Source organism: Berghia stephanieae, chromosome 3 (genome assembly GCF_034508935.2).
Source record: "Berghia stephanieae isolate SIO BIC M18660-M18661 chromosome 3, UCSD_Bste_1.3, whole genome shotgun sequence".
Classification (NCBI taxonomy): Eukaryota; Metazoa; Mollusca; class Gastropoda; order Nudibranchia; family Aeolidiidae; genus Berghia; species Berghia stephanieae.
Window position 1 is genome coordinate 104,095,834 of NC_088362.1, and position 22,689 is coordinate 104,118,522.

Genomic DNA, 22,689 nt, shown 5'->3' on the forward strand with positions numbered 1-22,689 from the left:
ACGCCAACAAGAGGAAAGTTTATTATATTTGCTGCCTCTGATATATTTAACTGGCACTTAAAAGTAAAATTAATTGTTCACCAGTAATGCCTGCCTAAACAATCATAACCATTGTTATCAACGTGGAAATTAATCCTCTGTGGCCGATTTAAAACGTTAACAACGATAACAGTTTCTGTTGATCTGAGGGACGATAACCGCATACCATCTTCATACTCATAAATTTATTAAATACAAATAAATATCAGTATTAGTGAAATGTTGTACTTTAATAATGTATTAACGTATGACAAGTAGTAGATATACAATGAGTGTCCATTCATATTGATTTTATACCACACGTTCCATCTATACCCACCTGCCTCAATCGATTCAAGGGCAAATGAGTATGATGGAAGTTTAAAGAATCCAAAATCATATTTTGAGTTGTTTTTGTTTGTCTTTTTAACGTGAGCTTTTATTTAGACGCCTCGTATTTATTATATCTATATATGTGCTCAAATAACTCTTATATCTAAGAGAGAGAGAGAGAGAGAGAGAGAGAGAGAGAGAGAGAGAGAGAGAGAGAGAGAAAGAATGAGAGTGAGAGAGAGAGAGAGAAAAAAAAAAGAAAATAGAGAGAGAATGAGAGAGAGAAAGAATGAGTGAGAGAGAGAGAGAAAAAAAGAAAATAGAGAGATAATGAGAGAGAGAGAGAGAGAGAGAGAGAGAGAGAGAGAGAGAGAGAGAGAATAAATCTGATAACAAGCATGCTGTGCGAAATTGTTGATCAGATTATTGATTACTATTTATATGATTTAAACCAGGACAGTGAAACCTTAGCACACTGTTGGCGGTAAAACAATTGTTTGATTTGTAACCGAAAGCCCTTGTTCAACATTAGAGTCCCTTGTCACCAATTTTTTAGAAATGTTTTGATAAAACTTCCGTGCCATCTCTGTTTATATTCATATATGATTTCACTGAATTTGCAGAATTTTTAAATTGTTTTGATCTCTGCTCGGGTTGACGGATTTAGTATGTTGGAATTTTTTTCTCCCAAAATAGATATTTCAATTATTTAATTTTATTAAGGAATGTATAGATTGTTTGGGGAGGGGTGGGGAGAGTTTTTTTGTTTTTGTTTTTTTTTTTGGGGGGGGGGGGTTGTTTAATACTTGAAAAATTGGTCTTGATGCTAACATAGTATTCGAATGGAATACCGATTGGTTGTTTTAAATGGTAACAGCAGATGTTTTGCGACTTTCTGTGATGGGCTCATTGTCTTGCCGCATATAAAACGTTTATTCTTGTGGCCTTATAATATTTAAATCATCAAAAGATATAGATATGTTGCAAACAAACTTTTCGAGCAGAAGTCTTTTTCTTGCTAATCTGAAGTTAAAAGGCTAAACCATCTATGCCTAAGCAATGCTAATCAATGACTTTCAACGACCAGTGTCGGGACTTTTTATATATTGAATATCACTTTCACGATTTGGATATAATATAGGATAAGAAAAAAAATAATGTTTAAATATACAAAGTTACTAAATCTGGATACACTAATACAAGGCATAGCTATAGTAATACGTGATAAGAAGTGCTTTGCCAAATATTTCTCATATTATTATTATAACAATATTCCAGTCTATTAGGCATACACCGTTTCATTCCTACAAGTAATTATGTCACCCTACTCGTAAAAACGTCATTCTTTGATACATTGCAACATCGGAATTACATACCAAAAATAAACAAAAAACAAAACAAAAAAAACAAAACAAAAAACAAAACAATATCCATCACCACGCCAACCATAAAGAATCCAACCGCTCTATGAAACCTTGATAATGAAAATCGAAAAAAATTGTTTTTATTATCGAGATCTACTTGTCCTAACGACATCTTTATGAATTATATTCTGGCTTTGGATTATAACAACGGAAAACAATATCAATTAATTAGGCTTTAGTCACATGTTTCAAGTCAAGGGTATAAAAGCACTTATTATAAACAAAAGGGGATCCAAAACGTTCCTCTGCACATTCCAATATTCATATTATCATCACATCTACTCGTATCGTCTCAATCTATATTTCCATTTATTTTATTAACCCCTCATGGCTATTCAAAAACCCGATTTTACTTTTTTTTTTCTTTCATTATAGCCTTAAACCAAGATGTACATATATGCAGATCTGACATTAGAACCCAATTACGAGCCTAGTTTAACATTGTTGCAATGGACACTATTTTGCATCATTTTTCATTTTTGAGATTTCTATTACAACATTGAGCCAATAATGAATCGAGTTATCAGACGTGTAAATAAGTGAACGTTGTCTTAAATCTATGTGTACACAATATTAGCCAGGTTGAAAACCGAACGCAATTATGGGCTTGATTTAAGATTGTTACGATGATCATTATTTTGCGTTGTTTTGAGCCCAAACCAATTTGTATTCTTGAACCTGCAAATAAGGACTCTTAAACTTAACCGTTATTATTCCCGAAAGGGTTGGGGGGGGGGGGGGCGAAGTGGCCGAGTGGTTAAGTCATTACACTGTGATCCGGAAGGGCCCGGGTTCGAGACTCGCTTCATGTACTTTTTTTTCCTTGGTTAAGATTGTTAACCCCCAGTTTGCTCACTTGGACAACATGGGTGATTCCTGTTGACATCAGACATCCTGTTTGATGGAATGTCTATATTGTTCCTTCGTGGAATGCCTAGACGACAGGATCTTCTTATGGTGCCGTTGTTGCGAAAGGGCGTACATTTTTATTCTATTATTCCTTGTAAAAAGAAAATTCGGTGTTAAAGAATTATTCATCCCAGCAAGCATCCCTTTTGCATATCATTAAAAAATTGAGCGTTATATAGCGCAATATCCACTAAATGTGCTCGAAGCGCTTTAGAAGGGGTCCCTGGTCAACAGCAACATTTAACATGTAGGACAGGACATGACGCCTGTTAGGCGATATTACAATTTTTTCGGACAAAGACAACGCTGTTAACGGCCAGGTACTCATTTTATACCTGAGTACGGTGAGAGAATGTGAGAAAAGAGCCTTTTCCAAGGACTCAACTATGCGCCGAACGCGAGACTCGAACCCAGGACCTTCCGATCCGAAAACGAGTGTCATACCACTAGACCACATAGCCGCACAAAGGAGAGAGTTCCATGCGTATGATCTCTTGATTACCTTCAAAAATCAAATCGATGTCGGAGCAGACGACCAAAGGGACAAACAAAACCAATTTAAAATTTATCCGCGGAGATAAATTAAATACAAACGGTTTGTAACATATCCTTTTACAATTATTCGGCAAGTTTTATTGTAAGGACAGTTAATAAATGGAAAAGTTTGAAATGTACGACTAAAGACTCCAAAAGTAAAAATAATTTTTTAAAATGCTATCGACAGGGAGATCGACAACTTGAAACATGACTTTATGAATAAGTTTTTAATTGATGTATTTTTTTCTACTTATGATTATATCTGGGAATTTTCAACCTGAACCTTTTTTTTTTCCACAGGGTATTTAAAGGCCTTGGGCTGACGTGCACTTATTTGTAGGCCTGGTAACCTAATTTATTATGGGCTCATTGTTGTATTGGAAATCTAAAAAAAATGACGCAAATATTGTTCATTACACCAATGTGAAACGAGGTCCATAATACACTTCAGCAGTCGTAACGTCACTTCCCTCGTAATGACGCATGGTAACTTAGTAACACTGGCTCTAAACTATCGGAACAATGGCAGACGCCCTTATGAAATATTTCTCCGACGAGCATAAAAGCGTATCCAGAGGGGGGGGGGGGTGGAGGAATTATAAATCTGATCATGTTTTGACTTTTACACATTATGATCACAAGACATATTATGAAACGTTCTAGCCAGCATGCAGAATAAAAAGTACCGATTTTCTTTGTTTAGAACCACGATGGCCGCCGTTGCTGGGCGACGTGACATAAGACTATTCCAATTACTTCCAGTTATCAGACCTGTAAAGATGTTGACGAGCCTTCGACCAAACTAAACCTTACTATGATATTTTAAAGATTATGATCAGAAATAATATGCATCATGGTTTTGAAGGAGTATAAGGATTCTGTGCGGCTATGTGGTCTAGTGGTATGACACTCGCTTTCGGAGTGGAAGGTCCTGGGTTCGAGCCTCGCACTCGGCGCATAGTTGAGTCCTTGGAAAAGGCTCTTTACTCACATTCTCTCACCGTACTCAGGTGTAAAATGAGTACCTGGCCGTTAACAGCGTTGTCTTTGTCCGAAAAATTGTAATATCGCCTTAATGTTTAATGTTGCTGTTGACCAGGGACTCCTTTAAAGTGCTTTGAGCACATTTAGTGGATATTGCGCTATATAAAGCTCAATTATTAATTTAATTATTTATTCTTAAACTTTTGTGTTCGTAATTTCAAACTCGGTCCCGATGCGGCATTCTCAACGTTGCACGGTGCTTGGGAATTCATTCGAAATTCTAAACCCAAGAGTTCAAGACTACTCAGTAAGTTATCTCGTCACGCATTAAAACAGTTCGGCCTTGGTCCAATTCTACTGTGACAAGGGTGTATCAAATCGTGGCTTTCGTAAAGTTATGGCCTGATACTGACCAAAAAATGACGTCAAAATGCCTGTCTTTTGCCACAAAAGAAAACAAATCGTGAGTTGTATTCAATTTTTCAACCAATGAAATAACTTGTTTCCATGAGCACTACTAACGACAACTCACTAGACGGTGCAAAAAAAAACTAATAATGACGTCAAAATGCCAGTCCTTTTTGGATTTCAGTGTCAGGCTATAACATAACGATGGCTATGATCAAATTCACTTGGTATGAATAGGACAGATCGAAGGAGGCCTGAACTGAAAAGGGATTTTTCCAGAGATAAGTTTCAGGCAACGGCGGTAAAGTGAACATTATCAATGTTTACCTAGTTTCCCCTTTTTTTTTATCTTAATTTACCATTGCCGAGTCAGTCAACGAATACATTGCACAGAAGAAAAGGAAAGAAACGCATAACTTCTGAATATATATATATATATATATATATATATATTATATATATATATATATATATATATATATGAATGTTGGTGGGTACTCGTAGGTACGAAAGTGCTCGATAATGATGGTTAGAGCTAATATAAAATGCAAATTGTCACTCACATTTTTTTGTGGCCGAGACGATTCGTTTCTCGAAACGAATCGTCTCGGCCACAAAAAATGTGAGTGACAATTTGCATTCTATATATAATATATATATATATATATATATATATATATATATATATAATATATTATATATATATAGTATGTGTGTGTGTGTGTATGTGTGTGGGTGTGTATATATATGATATATAAATAATATACATATATATATAGATATGACTGAATATTGATTTACAAGCTTGACTTTAACAAAATTCGAAATGGAGATTTATACCCAAATCAACGAAAAAAGAACACGATGTTAAACTCTTACTGATTGAATGAATTGAAACCACAATGTGAACACTCCTTTTATATTTACCTCGTTCATAGCTCAAGAAAACGGACAAAAGATATGAACATTGATTCTGTGGAATTTATCACAAATAAAGACATGTTGTTTTCTTATTGGTGATTTTAATCAATCAAATTTGGAGATAGAAAAGAAAAAATGTGTCCTTGTCCTAAGATAGAATTATTAGTCATATTATATTTCTCTTTATTGTGTTTATTTCCACTACCTCTGCAAACGACATCATCTCCCAAGAAAATCAGAATTGGTGTTCTTGTATCCTCAAACAACGGAAAGGACCAGCAACTTCTAGAAAGTTATAAAAACGCGGCAGAAGATGCCCTTAATAGTACTGTTTCCTGGATTTACAATGACACGGTCGATGACCTGCAAGAAGGAAAATCGTCCACAAGCAGAGACATGGAGGTTTCAACTGCATGGGAGGACCCTGGATATTGCGAGTCATCTAAAGCTCTTGGTAAAGGTGTCCTCTTGTGCAAGTGGGGAGCGGAAGCCCTCATCGGCCCATTTTGTGTGGAATGTAAGTATACTCCTCCTTCTCCTCCTCCTCCTTCTCCTCCTCCTCCTCCTCCTTCTTCTTCTTCTTCTTCTTCTTCTTCTTCTCTTCTTCTTCTTCTTCTTTCCTCTTCTTCTTCTTCTTCTTCTCTCTTCTTCTCTTCTTCTTTCTTCTTCTTCTTCTTCTTCTTCTTCTTCTTCTTTCTTCTTTTCTTCTTATTCTCTTCTTCTTCTTCTTCTTCTTCTTCTTCTTCTTCTTCTTCTTCTTCTTCTTCTTCTTCTTTTTTCTTCTTCTTCTTCTTCTTCTTCTTTTTTTCTTCTCTTTTCTTTTCTTCTTCTTCTTTTCTCTTTCTTCCTCTTTTCTTTTCTTTCTTTTCTTCTTCTTCTTCTTCCTCTTCTTCTTCTTCTAATTTATAAAAAAAGACGTGAGCTTTAAAAAACACCTTTGAGCTTTTATATAGCGCAATATCAAGTCAAAGCGCTTTACAAAGGGTCTTTGACCAACAGCAACAAGTAACACGTAGAACATAACATCACGCCTGTCTTCCGACAGAGACGACGCTGTTAACTGCCAAATACATATTTTACACCTGAGTATGGTGAGAGAATTATACTGAATGAATAATGTCGATGTACATTTCCGAAATACGTTTATCATAACGTGGCACAGAATAAACAGAAGCATGTTATTGTTGAGGGAACTTGGTGAACGATTGCTGATGACAATTAAATTTTTAAAAAAATAAGCCCTTCCGCCACGGCATCAATAGATTCCGTCGCCTAGGCATTCCATGAAGGATTATAGATTTTCCATCAAGCAAAATGTCTGATGTTAACAGGAATCACCCATATTATCCAAAGTGAGCAAATTGGGGGTTGATCTTACCCAAGGAATATAAACGAAATTGCCATGGAAAATCACCTTTTGTTCTCCTAAAACCATGTTGTAACTCTGTTAAAATTTTATTATTGGCCTCTCTATAATGCTTCATAATGTTAGAAGATATGACATGTTCCAGTATTTTACTGGTGATTGATGTAATAGATACTGGTCTAAATATTCTGCATTAGCTTTTTCTCCTTTATGTAAATCGCTGTTAGTTTTCCTTTTATCTAATCATCAGATACTTTTTCTTGGCTAAATGAACTTGGGAAATTATGTGTCAATATCGGTGCTAGTTTGCCTGATCAGTTATTTTCATTAATTTTTTCTGGTATATCATCAGCACCAGTTGCCTTGTGTTACTTAATTGCATGTAGAAGCATTGCGACACCTCGATGATATTATGAAATATAATTCTTTGTGACTGTTGGATCGCAGAAAACTGAAGCAAAATAGGCAATCAAAATATCGGGCTTAACTCACTCAACCCTAATACCGACTATATCCGTAGTTTACCAGGGTTACTTTTATCCCATGCCTATTTGTTGCATTTTTTCTGAGACAAATTATAGGCGTAGTTTCAAAGCTCATGTTTTTAGTTTTTACATGTTAATGGTAGTTGAATAAAACTGTCTATGCACATGCTCAATTTTTAATTCTTTTTTTTTTCCAAATTTGAGAAGTATCATAAATATCTAGGATTGAGTGAGTTAATATTTGGGTCGGATCGAAATGCCCCGTTCTTGTAATTGAGTGTATCAATTCCACTTTTGTCCCTATTTTTACTTTTGATAAACGACCAGGGTTTCTTTTAATTGTTGTTGCTCTCATCGTTTATTATTTCGTCAACATACTCTCTGTGGGCTCTACGGCATTCTCTTTGAGTTTCCGAGTTGGTCTTTTTTGAAGTCGTCTTTCGCTGCTTTAAGAAAATTAAAAATTGAGCTTTATATAGCGCAATATCACTAAAGTCTCAGACGCTTATAAGGTCCTGAGTCAACAGCAATGTTAACATGTAGACGGACATGGCGCTTTAGGTCGTTTACATTTTTTCTGACAAAGACAACGCTGTTAACGGCCAAGTATTCATTTTACACCTGAGGAGGGTGACAGAATGTGAGTAAAGAGCCTTTTCCAAGGACCCAACTATGCGCCGAGCGCGAATCTCGAACCCAGGACCTTCCGATCCGAAAGCGAGTGTCATACTACTAGACCACATAGCCGATTTAGAGTTGTTTTGTTTTTGTTTTTGTTTTTTGATTTTTGCCTTTAGATACCGTTCGTTTTTCTTTTAAACAAGTCTCTTGGTTTGGGTGTTAATCCATGGTTGGTGGGTTTTTGAAGTTGTAATTTTATGGGGGGACATTATCATTTAGGAACGATTTGATGTTGCTGGTAAAATGTTCCCATTGGTCACAAACGTCAGAGTCGATGGTAAACTTTTTCCAAGAATAGATTGTAAGGTGTTCAGTTTCTTGTTACATTTTGGGATATTAGATTGTTTCCACATATAGATCTTTCTTTTTACTTGTCTTTTTCTCTTAGGTTTGATATGGTTATCAACTCGTACTATATCATGATCATTAAGACCAGGGCCCGTTTTCATGAACGAGGACTAGATTTAGTAAAATACTTGTCTAGTAAATGACTAGCTAGTCTTAAGCCCAAGCGAAGTAAGTGTCTAAAAAATCGGATTTCATGACCGCTTTCTAGTCTCGGACTAGCTAGTCACTTGCCTAGAAGTGGGAGTTGTAAGGACAGTGACTAATTCGACTATTTTGTGCGAGTAACATTACCTCTCTACTACACGAAGGCAGGTTAAGATAGCTACATCAACTTTCAAACTTACAACGCAGAAGATTTTCAAAGAGGAAATTACCAACACACGTAATATTGACTGTCGACTGTTATAGACTGCAATGATTTCCATCCTCAATTCTATATTTAGAACAATGGCAGTTTCATTGAGATCACGAACACCGAGATTAAAGCTGAAAGAAATTGAACCAAAAAATAATAAATAAATAATTACACAAAAGAGAAAGTGTGTTCTGATTAATCATATTATTTCAGTCAATTGCAATGTCAACAGAATGACTTTTATCTCCTCTGTACTTTCTAATCATTTTGATTTTGGTTGTTCTTTGACGCAAACCTTTCGATTTCGAAGTCTCTGGTTCACTCTAACTCTCAACTCCGAGCCGATATATTCAGTTTTATTTTAGTTTTTACTCACAAAAAAGTGTATTTTCGACAATCTGTAATCGTCTTATAGTTTTTTAAAGCTATTGTCAATGGCAACAGGACACTTTTTGGCTCTGTCATTCGTAACCGACGTATTTACTTTCCGAAGCGAAGCGCACTAAATCTAAAAATAGCTACTATCTTGTAGACGCTATGACGTCACCTAGTAACTAGATTCAGACTTAAATAATGAAGTCTTGCTTCGGCAAATGACTAAAACTTAGTTCGAAGGTGCCGTGATTTAGTCCCGGACTTGCTTAGTCAGCTCACATGAAATCCGATTTTTTCAAGCCCTTGACTAAAGTCAGAGATAGTCAAAGCGTTGGTCCGCGTTCATGAAAACGGCCCCAGGTAAGATACATACTTTGTCTACACGTGATGGGTGATTTATACAAAAAAAAACAAGTCAAGGATTGAGTTTTCTCGTGTGTTTTCCTTCACAATTTGTTGTAGACCACAGTCTGTTATCGCTTCTGTGAATATTGTATTAAGCTCTTTTGGGTACCTGTTACTCTGAATCGAGCTGTCTTCCCATTTTATGTCTGTCAGATTGAAATCATCTCCAGTTCAGATTGTACACTTGTATTTTTGTGATATTTCTTTGACTGTCGGATATTCTATATACAGCACATATTTTGAAGTGTTGTTTGTTTTTCATTGTTATTTTGCAAAATAAAGTGGATGGGTCGACTTTGATTTCCTTGATAAATTTAATATCACCACTGATTATCGTTTTCTTTATTTTCCTCTTTTGCATTTGGTTTTTCTTGTCATTTCTGCCACTCTTTGCTATTTCGTTCTTCCGTCAGGTTTATATTCCTATAACAATGTCGGAAGTTGTAATGTCAAAAAAAGTAAAACTCGGCCACTCCACCTCAAATTATTAAAATGACAATGACATGCCGTGAAATTATGCAGCGTTCCTTAGTAGCTATAGGGAATGAGATTAGCGGAAGAGTAGCGTCCCTTGATTGGACGTCACCCATAGTCTGTGACGTCACCGGCGGAAAAGTTATTAGAGAGAGAACGTCATGTTGGTCGTGCGCATGCGTCTCTCGTCCTCTTCCGCGAGGACGAGAGACGCATGCGCACAACCAACATGACGTTCTCTCTCTAATAACTTTTCCGTCGGTGAACGTGAGACGCATGCGCACAACCAACATGACGTTCTCTCTCTAATAACTTTTCCGCCGGTGACGTCACAGACTATGGGTCACGTCCAATCTAGGGACGCTACTCTTCCGCTAATCTCATTCCCTATATTATTGAAGGTCGGCGCTAATAAAGTAACTTAGTTATTTTTCTAAAAACCTATGGACATCAGATCCGATAGCTGCTCTCTATTTATGCATGGCTGTATGCACACACCTACACAAAACAGGCTATAACTACACGCATTTAGGAAGGATTGGTCAATCAATACATTCATAACGAGATGAATAAAAAGACAATTAATACGACTTGATTGAAGGCCAAACAGGCGTTGGGAAATCGATTTAATGCAGTGGCTTAACTCGCGAGGTGATAGCCTCATTATTCATATTAAATGAGCTTTTATATAGCGCAATATCCACTTAACGTGCTCAAAGCGCTTTACAAAGGGGTCCCTGGTCAACAACAACATTTAACATGTAGGACTAGACATGACGCCTGTTAGGCGATATTACAATTTTTCGGACAGAGACAACGCTGTTAACGGCCAGGTACTCATTTTACACCTGAGTACGGTGAGAGAATGTGAGTAAAGAGTCTTTTCCAAGGACTCAACTATGCGTCGAGCGAGGCTCGAACCAAGGACCTTCCGATCCGAAAGCGAGTGTCATACCACTAGACCACATAGCCGCACGTATTAAGGATCTTTGAGTCAATTTGTGGCTCGTTGCCTCAGGTTGGTCATTCGCCTGGTTGTTGATTGAATAAAAATACGAACATTTAAATAGAACTTTTCCACGGATTTTTGACTTTCAATTCGCGTCACGGCGTAAAATTAATTCTCTTAGCAGGAGGAATTATATTTCTAGATCATACAGTACAAGTCGTCTGTAAGGCGTCATTTTTGTACTAACACTCTTACAATATCGTCACTTCCTATGACAAGGTACCTGTTCACACCTGAATTGAATGGAGTAATGTGTGTAAAGTGCCTTAAACAATAACATAATTTCAGACCACCTTTTCCTCGATTTGTCACCCATCCGGCCACTGACCAGTCTTAGTGTTATTTGATCTTTGTGCCAAGATGATACACCATACTGCTGAATCACCGAGCCACACAAAGCCAAAATTATTATATCAGAGCCATTTGCCGTTTGAATAGCTAAAGTTTTAACAGTAACGAGACGAAATCGAAAGTAGAAAAGGTGTCAATAGATATTGTTGACAAGGGCAAAAATCTTGGAGCATTCTTAGATTCAGAACTGGTTGATGGACTGCCAAATTAAGAAGATGATTCACTCATTAATATGTCAGCTTTAAAAAAATGGATCTATTCGACAGTTCCTTTCTGTGGATGTTAAAACTTCACGTTATAGAAACTGGGATAAACTCCATCTCCATGAGCTCGTGGCTCTGAAGGACTACAGATACATTTCATTTCGCTTTGGTTATTCAGAAATTCCTTTTGCTATCAAGCTCTTTAAAAATGAATTTCTAAGTCAGTAACTACCGATATATTTATCGTTAACATCTATCGCAATTCAGATCACTCAATACGTTTGACAATGTCACATCATTCACTATCATACTTAATTCTAAACATTGAATTTTGAAAGAATGACAAAATAGACATTAAGAATCAGAATGACAATGAAACCTTTTCTGAAATGTACATAAAAAACCCCCCAATTGCTTGCTACCCTTAGGAGAGGACAATAGTCTATCATAGAGTACCTCCTGCTAATTCTAACACACCCAGCAAAATAATCATTGATTTTTTGGACTGATGAATCAGATGTTATTGGCTTAACGGTATGTTCATCACCTTTTAATCAGAAGCTACTTGGTTCGAATCTCACCCACCGTATCATACGGTCTTGAACAAGTCCCTTTACAAGGGGAAAGCTTGGTTCAAATAAAGAGGTGATAATTCTTTTTATGGATAAATTAAGTATATTAAATAAATAAATTATTATCTAGATATATAGATAGATAACAAGGATGAAGTGATAAATAAATATAGAAAGAAAGAACTAACCAACTAAATAGATAAATCTGACTTAGTCGATCACGTGTCTTATGCGACTCCTTGTAAGGGGGCGGGGGGGGGGGGTGGGTCTGGGTGAAAAAAAATAGTACATGGCAAGAGCTGATCAAAAAGAAAAGAAAGAGAAGGAAGAAGGGAGGTGAGGGGGTGGGGGGGGTGTCAAGAATAATAGGGATGAAAGAGAGATAAGAAAAAATGCAAACGGAAAGAGAAGGAAGAAGGGATGGAGGGGGGGGTCAAGAAAATAGGGATGAAGAGAGATAAGAAATAATGCAAACGGAAAGAGAAGGAAGAAGGGATGTGAGGGGGGGGTCAAGAATAATAGAGATGAAAGAGAGATAAGAAATAATGCAAACGGAAAGAGAGGGAAGAAGGGAGGGGAGAGAGAGAGAGAGAGAGAGAGAGAGAGAGAGAGAGAGAGAGAAATAGAGATGAAAGAGAGATAAGAAAAACTGCAAACGGAAAAGATTGACGAAGCATTTCCGTTGCAAAGTCTTATCGATTGTTTATGTAAAATATAAACTACCCCCGCCTCATACCAAGTCGTGACTTTACGTCATAGGTTTAATATTGTCAACGTACGTAACATAATGGAGTTACTGCTAATCAAATTGGCCCATTGCGGGGCTTCAGATTTTTCCTATCAGTCTCAGCGAGTTTGTGTAAGGACCCACTTCATCCAACGGTAATCTTCGTTATCTGCAGTCGCAGAAAGAAGCGACCGTTGATATGACCAGATAAAGCCAAACAAACCTTAACCTCAAAATTGAGTTTGGCTCTAAGTTAATTGGTACTTGGTACTTATTAGCTTTAAAATGTTTAGTCGTGTTTAGAATCAAGGGAGTGGAATTTAACATGCATATTTTTCCTTTGAGATATGGTACTTAAGCTTTTTTTTAAAAACCCATTTTATTTTGAGTGGGCTAAAATGCGTAATATTCAAATTGTTTTTCCTTGGGCTGGTTTTTATGTTTTCCTTTTTCATAAAATTGCAAATGCAACTGGTGAGTGATAAGGTTTGATAAAAGTGTGGGGGAAGGAGGGTATCAAAAAGGAAAAGTAGACAAGGAATATATATATATATATATATATATATATATATATATATATATATATATATATATATATATATATATAAATGTATATATATAAATATATATGTATGTATTTATATATATACAATATATATATATATATATATATATATATATATAATATATATATATATATATATATATATATATATATATATAACTCGTTGCCAAATAACCGAAAATTGATGACTGATGCTGACCGAACAGCACCGTGTGAATCGTGAAAAAGGGCTCACAACCACTTACAATGGAGTAGAAAAATTAACACAGGCCACTGAACGCTCAACAATACATCCAATGAGTCTTGTAATCACGCCGCATTCTCTTGATTAACCACCCTGGAAACAACATTTGACATCTTGACCTATGACAATTCCCCACCCCATACAGCGTACACCACCCAGTGCTTCTTGGGGGACAACAATGTTGAACTCTTAATGTCACCACAAATGAATTCGATTGCGTCATCAAATTTAAACTCTTAAAAACCGCCCAATTCCAAGAAGAGACAACAGTTGTAACAGTAGTTTGAACCAAGATAATTACCAAAGCTGTCTACTCTGCCAAACGTTGGAAAACCCCATATTTAAAAATTTGGCTAGAAAACTCCAATATCGCTCGATTTAAAATCTGTCGATATTTGAAGAACGAGTTTTCTGGCCAAATTTTTATCGATTGATATTTGAAGAACGAGTTTTCTGGCCAAATTTTTTAATATGGGGTTTTCGTGAGTACGGCAGTACTTTCTTACAATGTAGACGAGACGTGGAGTCAGGCCTTTGGGTGAAACCGATGGGGCCATATAAAATATTGATTACTAAAACCATTTCTGCCAAGCTGCATTATCAGGTTTTTAAAAGTTGTATAATGTATTTACTATTTACTATTCCTCTTTCATTTGATATACAACATTTGTTTTATTTATTTTGTATTTAAATAGGGTGTCAGAAAACAAAAATGTAACGTTACTTTTAATCATTACTGTATATATATATATATATATATATATATATATATATATATATATATATATATATATATATATATATATACACACACATATATGGACCATACCAGTCGCTTTTTCATTTGTTCTGTTGTTTTTTTTGGGGGGGGGGGTTGTTTTCTTTTTTTCGGTGTGTGTTTTTATTTTTATTATTTATTTTTGTTGTTGTTTGTTTGCTTTTTCAGGAATATGATTTTTTTATTACTTTCCTATTTATGTTTACCTTTACACGGTGATTTATGAGTTTGATGTAATGATATGAAGATATGATATCCATCCAAAGTATCAGGGTTTTTGCAGAGTATATTTTTGTTGATTATAATGCAACATCTTAACAAAAGGCTTATTTTGTTTTTTTTTATACAACTTGAAAGAATCAGTCAACAAACAACCGGGAATTTATGTTAAATTAAGGGCACCTCCGCCTGGCATCTTGAGCTTTTGAGCATTAATCATTATATAGTGCAATCCACTTAATGTGCTCAGAGCGCTTTACAATGGGGTCCCTGACCAACAGCAACATGTAACATGTAGAACGAAACATGACGCCTGTTAGGGATATTACAGTTTTTTTCCAAATAGAGACAACGCTGTTAACGGCCAGGTACTCATTTTACACTTTGAGTACGGTGAGAGAATGTGAGTAAAGGGCCTTATCCAAGGACTGAACTATGCCCCGACGGGACTCAAACTCAGAACCTTCCGATCCGAAAGCGAATGTCATACCACTAGATCACATCTTCCATATATATATATATATACATATATATATATATATATAATATATATATATATATATATATTGTTGTTGTGTGTGTGTGAGAGAGAGAGAGAGAGATTGTTTGTGTGTATGTGTGTGTGTGTGTGTGTGTGTGTCCCAATTTCATATTGAAATTTAAAAAATAATATCGATCATTCATTTAATCATTCTCTTTTAATCTGTTTCTTTTTTTTTTTTTTACTTTACTTAAATCACAGCCTTGAAAGCAGTCTCACTCCTAGGACCCATTTATGAAGTTTCGTTAGTCACGTGGTCACCATTATTCCGGTCTGAGACTCAGATGAAATCAGCAGAAAAAGTGATCTCAATGTACGGGGCATATGAGGACTATGTGGGGGCGGTCCATGTGGTTTTGAGCCATCTCAAGTGGAATAAAATAGGTAAGTGGCTGCGGAGAAGTCAACATATTTTTCTGTTTAGATCGTATGCGCTTGGCGAAGAAGCTCGTAACATTGCCATCCGGAAGTATAACGGACCAACACACAAAACTGGGTGTATCCATGAACGTTTATAGTCGCGTTAATACAGTTCAGTGAGCATTACTCATAAACGCGGATGGCAAAAAACAATAACAAAGACCTGAATGACGTCATCTTCGAACTATCTATATTTGGTTTTGCGGCTGTGTGGTCTTGTGTTATGACATTCGCCTTCGGATCCAAGCATATAATGGACGTTGCCCTGTTCCGAGCTGAAATAAGTCCCGGCAAACCCTTGTACGTTGATTCACTGACTACGGACAGAGATGCATATACGAGATGGAAGTCGGTTTGGACGAATTCAATCCCTCGAGGGGGCGGGGACATACACTCCTCGAAACTAGGTGAGAAGCTGCCAGGCTTCTCAACCAGTAAGAGGAGACACTGTGTGGTAGCGAACCTGCCTAACGGCAAAATCGCTTCATGAGTGGGGACTTTCCACCTATCCGACATGTACCCGATGTGGGAACGAACCCGAAACCTCAGAGCATCTAGTTGAACTATGTGTTGTGACGAAGCTTCCGGGTGGGTTTGCGACGGTGCACGAGTGCGGTAAAGAATTTGCAGATTGGGTCGATCGTCATAACATAGTGAGCACCATTAGAAGCTACTGCCTTCGGATCGGAAATTCCTGAGTTCGAGCTCCGCTCTGAGTTGAGTCCTTGGAAAAGACTCCTTACTCATATTATTCTCTCACTGTAATCAGGTATAAAAGAGTACCTGACCGTTAACAACGGTGTCTCTGTTCGAAAATAAAATTGTAATATTGCCTAACAGGCTACATATCAGTGTTGCCGTTGGCCAGGAACTCTTTGTAAAGCGATTTGAGCACGTTTGGTGGATATTGCGCTAACATAAAAGTTAACGTTTTTAAAGTTCCGTCTTGCAGTTTGTTGCAGCCTCAATAGATACGAAGAGGATGATGTGCATGGGTTTGTATTGACATTGTGATGGACAATGTTTTTGCGTTGGTTTGAGATATTTCCATTACAACAAAGAGCTCACAAAATTTGGGTTATCAGATACGTACAAATACCTGCAAATACGTACATGTTGGCAGAGGAACAAATTTTCAAATTAAATGAGGTCTATAAACTATACCGTTACCATATTGTTCTTCTTTTTTTTGGGGGGGGGGGGGGGGCTCTGTTCATCTGCATTTTTTCTTTAAGAAAATAAGTCCTTATCATCATCATCATCATCATCATCATCATCATCATCATCATCATCATCATCATCATCATCATTATCATCATCATCATCATCATCATCATCATCATCATCATCGTCAACATTATCAGCATCACCATTGCCATCTCTGTAACTATCATTATCATCATTCTCGTTCACCAGTATCATCGTTGTCATTATTTTCTTGTCTAGCATTCCAACTGTTGGCAATAATATGTTCACTACAATATTATCAGTTTAAGCTATCCCGCCATACATTGATAGGATTGTGACTCATGTTATGATAAGTCATATTATGACTAACCGTCTCAATTCGGCATTGTGTCTGGATGGCATGTTATGATAAGCATGGTACATTATGACAAACCGTCTCAATTCGGCATTGTGTCTGGATGACATGTTATGATAAGCATGGTACATTATGACTAACCGTCTCAATTCGGCATTGTGTCTGGATGACATGTTATGATAAGCATGGTACATTATGAATAACCGTCTCAATTTGGCATTGTGTCGGGATGACATGTTATGATAAGCATGGTACATTATGACTAACCGTCTCAATTCGGCATTGTGTCGGGATGAACGTGATGCTCAACATTAAATTGAAAACAAAATCAACAAAATTTGAAATTTCACATAATTTTGACATGAACTCCTCGTAACTTCACATCCACCCAAAACAAAAATAGATTTTTCTTACTCAAACAGAAAAGCAACAAGTGCGGCTATGTGGTCTAGTGGTATGACACTCGCTGTCGGATTCGAAAGTCCTGGGTTCTAGCATCGCTCGGCGCATAGTTGAGTCCTTTGAAAAGGCTCTTTACTCACATTCTCTCACCGTACTCACGACATCCGCCAGCCGGTTATAACGTACCAACACATAAAACTATGTGAAACCCTAAACGTTTAATATAATATGATTTAGCAAGAACATATAAAAATTGCTGTCAAAATACAATAACAAAAAGCTGGGTGACGTCAATTCCGTTCCTGCGTAATGCACCTGTCTCAATCGATTCTGGGGTAAATGCGTATATCGGAAGTAGATAGTAAAGAATTCAACAACCTATTTTGAGTTGTGGTTTGTTTGTTTTTTTGTTTGTTTTTTTTTTTGTTGTTGTTTATTTTTAACGGGAGCTTTTATTTAGACGTCTAGTGTAAATCTATAAATGTGCACAAATTACTCTTCATCTATAGATAGTTCGAAGTTGACGTCACTCAGGTCTTTGTTATTGTTTCTATTAATTATCCCTAAACTGCATTAACCAGACTACAAGATATGAAGTGAATAGAAAAGTGCCAGAAGACAATAGAGAATAAAATTTTTTTGCGGCGGTGGTGGGGTTTGAACCTGCGACCTTATTGGTACGACAACTCCGCCTGGCAGGTGAGAGCGTGGCTCTACCGTGTGAGCTATCCACGAACACTAAAATATTCGTTTCAAACTCAAAGTCATTACTAGATCCCTCTCTCACCCACTTCTTGAGACCGCCGATTCATTCGTACACCACCATCGCGAATAATTTTGACCAGCAGTTAAGCTTAATAGCCAATATTCTCAACACAAACATATAACATAGAAACGATTGAGACATTGAGCATGCTCCGGTGTATGGGGTGAATTTTTAATTCAGAAAAGTGAGTGGAGCAGGCACTTATGTTGGTAACAACAAGATATGAAGTGAATAGAAAAGTGCCAGAAGACAATAGAGAATAATTTTTTTTTTTAATTTTATTATCCAGACTATAAAAATTCATGGTTACACAGAGTTTTGTGTGTTGGTCCGTTATACTTCCGGATGGCAATATTTTGAGCTTCTTTAGATAGGCTAAGAAGCTCATAACATTGCCATCCGGAAGTATAACGGACCAACACACAAAACTCTGTGTAACCATGAATTGTTATAGTCTGGATAATAAAATTAAGTGAGAATTACTCATTAAAGTGGATGGCAAAAAACAATAACAAAGACCCGAGTGACGTCGACTTCATTCTATCTATAAAGGGGTCCCAAGCTGAAAGAGGCATATAATAACACGCACAAGACATGACGCCTATGCAAAATGCTAACCAAGAACAAAATTGACGTCACCCAGCTCATTTTTATTGTTTTTAGACAGGCATTTTGATGATTACTTCTCACTAAATTGTATAGATAGTTCAAAGATGACGTCACTCAGGTCTTTGTTATTGTTTTTTGCCATCCGCGTTTATGAGTAATGCTCACTGAACTGTATTAACCTGACTATAAACGTTCGTCGATACACACAGTTTTGTGTGTTGGTCCGTTATACTTCCGGATGGCAATGTTATGAGCTTCTAAGCCAAGCGCATACCATCTATAGACGTGCGTTTGGCTAAGAAACTCACAACATTGCCACCGGAAGTATAACTGACCGACACACAAAAGTACGTGTAACCTTAAACGTTTATAGTCTGGTTAATACAGTTTAATGAAAATGACTCATAAAATGGATGGCAAAAAAAAAAAAAAACAATAACAAAGACCGAGGTGACGTCAACTTCGTTCTTTCTATTAATCAAACTATAAACGTTCACGATTACACAAAGTTTTGTGTGTTGGTACGTTATATCCGGCTGGTGGATTTTGTCATTTTTTTAGATAAACACATAGTATCAATACGATTCAATAGTCTGATGTCACGCTGCCTGGCAACGGCGGCCATCTTGGTTCTTAACAAAGAAAATCATTGCTTTTTATTCTTCATGCTGGCTAGAACTTTTCATATGCCTTGTGATCAGAATGTGTAAAAGTCAAAACATGATTAAATGTATGGGGTTTTTCCCCTCTGGATACGCTTTTATGCTCGCCGGAGAAATATTTCTTACGGCGTCCGCCATTGTTTCGATAGTTTAGAGCCAGTGTTAGTAAGTTACCATGCGTCATTAGGAAGGAAGTGACGTTACGACTGTTGAAGAATATTCAAATCACTTTGACAGAGACAAAAGCTGATACCTGCCTGGAAAGCTCAGCAGCCTACAATGATACCCAGCTTGGCCCTCCTCCCGGCAACCGTCGGTTCCAGTCATGCATTATATGCAGCTTTGGTGTTTACAGTGGTATGGCACTCGCCATCGGACTGATGAGTCCTCGTTTCGAGAGCCACTGTGAGGGCACAAAGTTGAGCCATTGGGCTCTGTACTCACATTTTCCCACTGTAGGTACATAGGTGCAGAACTTTTACCGAGATGGCAATAGCAACGACAATTTCGCTACCGAAAATATACATCAGTGCCGTACAGGCGTTTTGTCTGTTCCTACCTATTAAGTGTTGCTATTAGCTTGGGATTCTATGTAAAAGAATTTGAACATATTTGGGGGATATCGCGCTTTATAAAAAGATTATGTTTATTTGTTTGATCGCTAACCAACGAATGGCGACTCGACATCGCAGACGGCACGGGAGAGTTCCACGTTTTCCCAAACCAAACGCGAGTGTGGGTTTTTCATTCTTTAATCTATTTATTTATCTATTTATCAAATCTATGCATTTATTTACTCATTCATTTATTTACTTTTTAGCAATAATTTATGAGAAACAATACGACCTGTGTAGTCTGATTGTGGATGATGCTTTGCGACTCAGTATGTACCAAGCTAATAAAAACACAGTTGTGGACATAGTCAGCGTCTCTCCGTCAAACATCACATATATGGATGACCGTTTGGAGGAGATAAAACAGAAGACGAGAAGTAAGTTGCAATATTATCACATAGAATACAACAACAACAGCAACAACGATTTACTACTACTACTACTACTACTACTACTACTACTACTACTACTACTACTACTACTACTACTACTACTACTACTACTAATATTATCACATAGTATACAACAACAACAACAGCAACGATTTACTACTACTACTACTACTACTACTACTACTACTACTACTACTACTACTAACTACTACTACTACTACTTACACTACTACTACTACTACTACTACTACTACTGCTACAACTACTACTACTACTACACTACTACTACTACTACTACTACTACTACTACTACTACTACTACTACTTCTACTACTAATATTATCACATAGTATACAACAACAACAACAGCAACGATTTACTACTACTACTACTACTACTACTACTACTACTACTACTACTACTACTACTACTACTACTACTACTACTACTACTTCTACCACCACCACCATCACCACCACCACTACTACTACTACTAGTACTGCTACTACTACTACTACTACTTCTACTACTACTACTACTACTACTACTACTACTACTACTACTACTACTACTACTACTTCTACCACCACAACCATCACCACCACCACTACTACTACTACTAGTACTGCTACTACTACTACTACTACTACTACTACTACTACTACTACTACTACTACTACTACTACTACTACTACTACTTCTACCACCAACACCATCACCACCACCACTACTACTACTACTAGTACTGCTACTACTACTACTACTACTACTACTACTACTACTACTACTACTACTACTACTACTACTACTACTACTACTACTTCTACTACTAATATTATCACATAGTATACAACAACAACAACAGCAACGATTTACTACTACTACTACTACTACTACTACTACTACTACTACTACTACTACTACTTCTACCACCACCACCATCACCACCACCACTACTACTACTACTAGTACTGCTACTACTACTACTACTTCTACTACTACTACTACTACTACTACTACTACTACTACTACTACTACTACTACTACTACTACTACTACTACTTCTACCACCACAACCATCACCACCACCACTACTACTACTACTAGTACTGCTACTACTACTACTACTACTACTACTACTACTACTACTACTACTACTACTACTACTACTACTACTACTTCTACTACTACTACTTCTACCACCAACACCATCACCACCACCACTACTACTACTACTAGTACTGCTACTACTACTACTATACTACTACTACTACTACTACTATACTACTACTACTTCTACTACTACTATACTACTACTACTACTACTACTACTACTAACTAATATTATCACATAGTATACAACAACAACAGCAACGATTTACTACTACTACTACTACTACTACTACTACTACTACTACTACTACTACTACTACAACTACTACTACGTACTACTTAGCTAAAATACTCACAACATCTACCAGCCGGATATAACGTACCAAGACATAAAACTATGTGTAACCGTAAACGTCTATAGCATGATTAATATAATTTAGTGAGAGCTTATAATAAAAATGGCTGTCTAAAACAATAACAAAGAGCTGAGTGACGTCAATTTCGTTCCTTCTTTACGCATCTGTCTCAATCGAAATGTGTATGCCGGAAGTAGAAAGTACAGAATTCAAAAACCTATTTTGATTTGTTGTTTGTTTGTTTTTTGTTTTTGTTTTTTGTATATTTTAACGTGAGCTTTTATTTAGACGTCTTGTGTAAATCTGTAACTTGACTTACTTGACTTGACTTAGATGCCTTTCGCGTCTCGACCGAAAGATCGGGTCGCCTTGGCTGTTTCCAGTATTTCCTGTGTGAGGTGTCTCCAATATTGCCGGTCCTCTGCTAGGGTTCTCAGATTTTCAAGGTCCCCTGCCGTTATGAGACTAATGCTTTGTCCAAGTGTTGTGAGGTTTTTGTTTAGGATCACAGGGAGTGTTGTGATCGGTCTTCCTCTGAAAAGGTTCCCGTGTTTTTGGAAGTATCCCGACATGGCTTGGT

The 22,689-nt window shown here is 36.9% G+C and overlaps 1 protein-coding gene across 3 annotated transcripts in view; it reads left to right on the plus strand.

Moving 5' to 3' along the window:
- The window catches only part of LOC144969056 (atrial natriuretic peptide receptor 2-like), a 52,555-nt gene that overhangs the window by 2,969 nt on the left and 26,897 nt on the right, over positions 1-22,689 (plus strand). For all 3 annotated transcript variants that reach the window (XM_078908050.1, XM_078908049.1, XM_078908051.1), the window contains exons 2-4: positions 5,393-6,051; positions 15,434-15,616; positions 20,455-20,625. In XM_078908050.1, coding sequence (XP_078764176.1) covers positions 5,670-6,051; positions 15,434-15,616; positions 20,455-20,625 — 736 coding nt within the window. In that variant the 5' untranslated portion in view covers positions 5,393-5,669. The remainder of the gene's footprint in view (positions 1-5,392; positions 6,052-15,433; positions 15,617-20,454; positions 20,626-22,689) is intronic.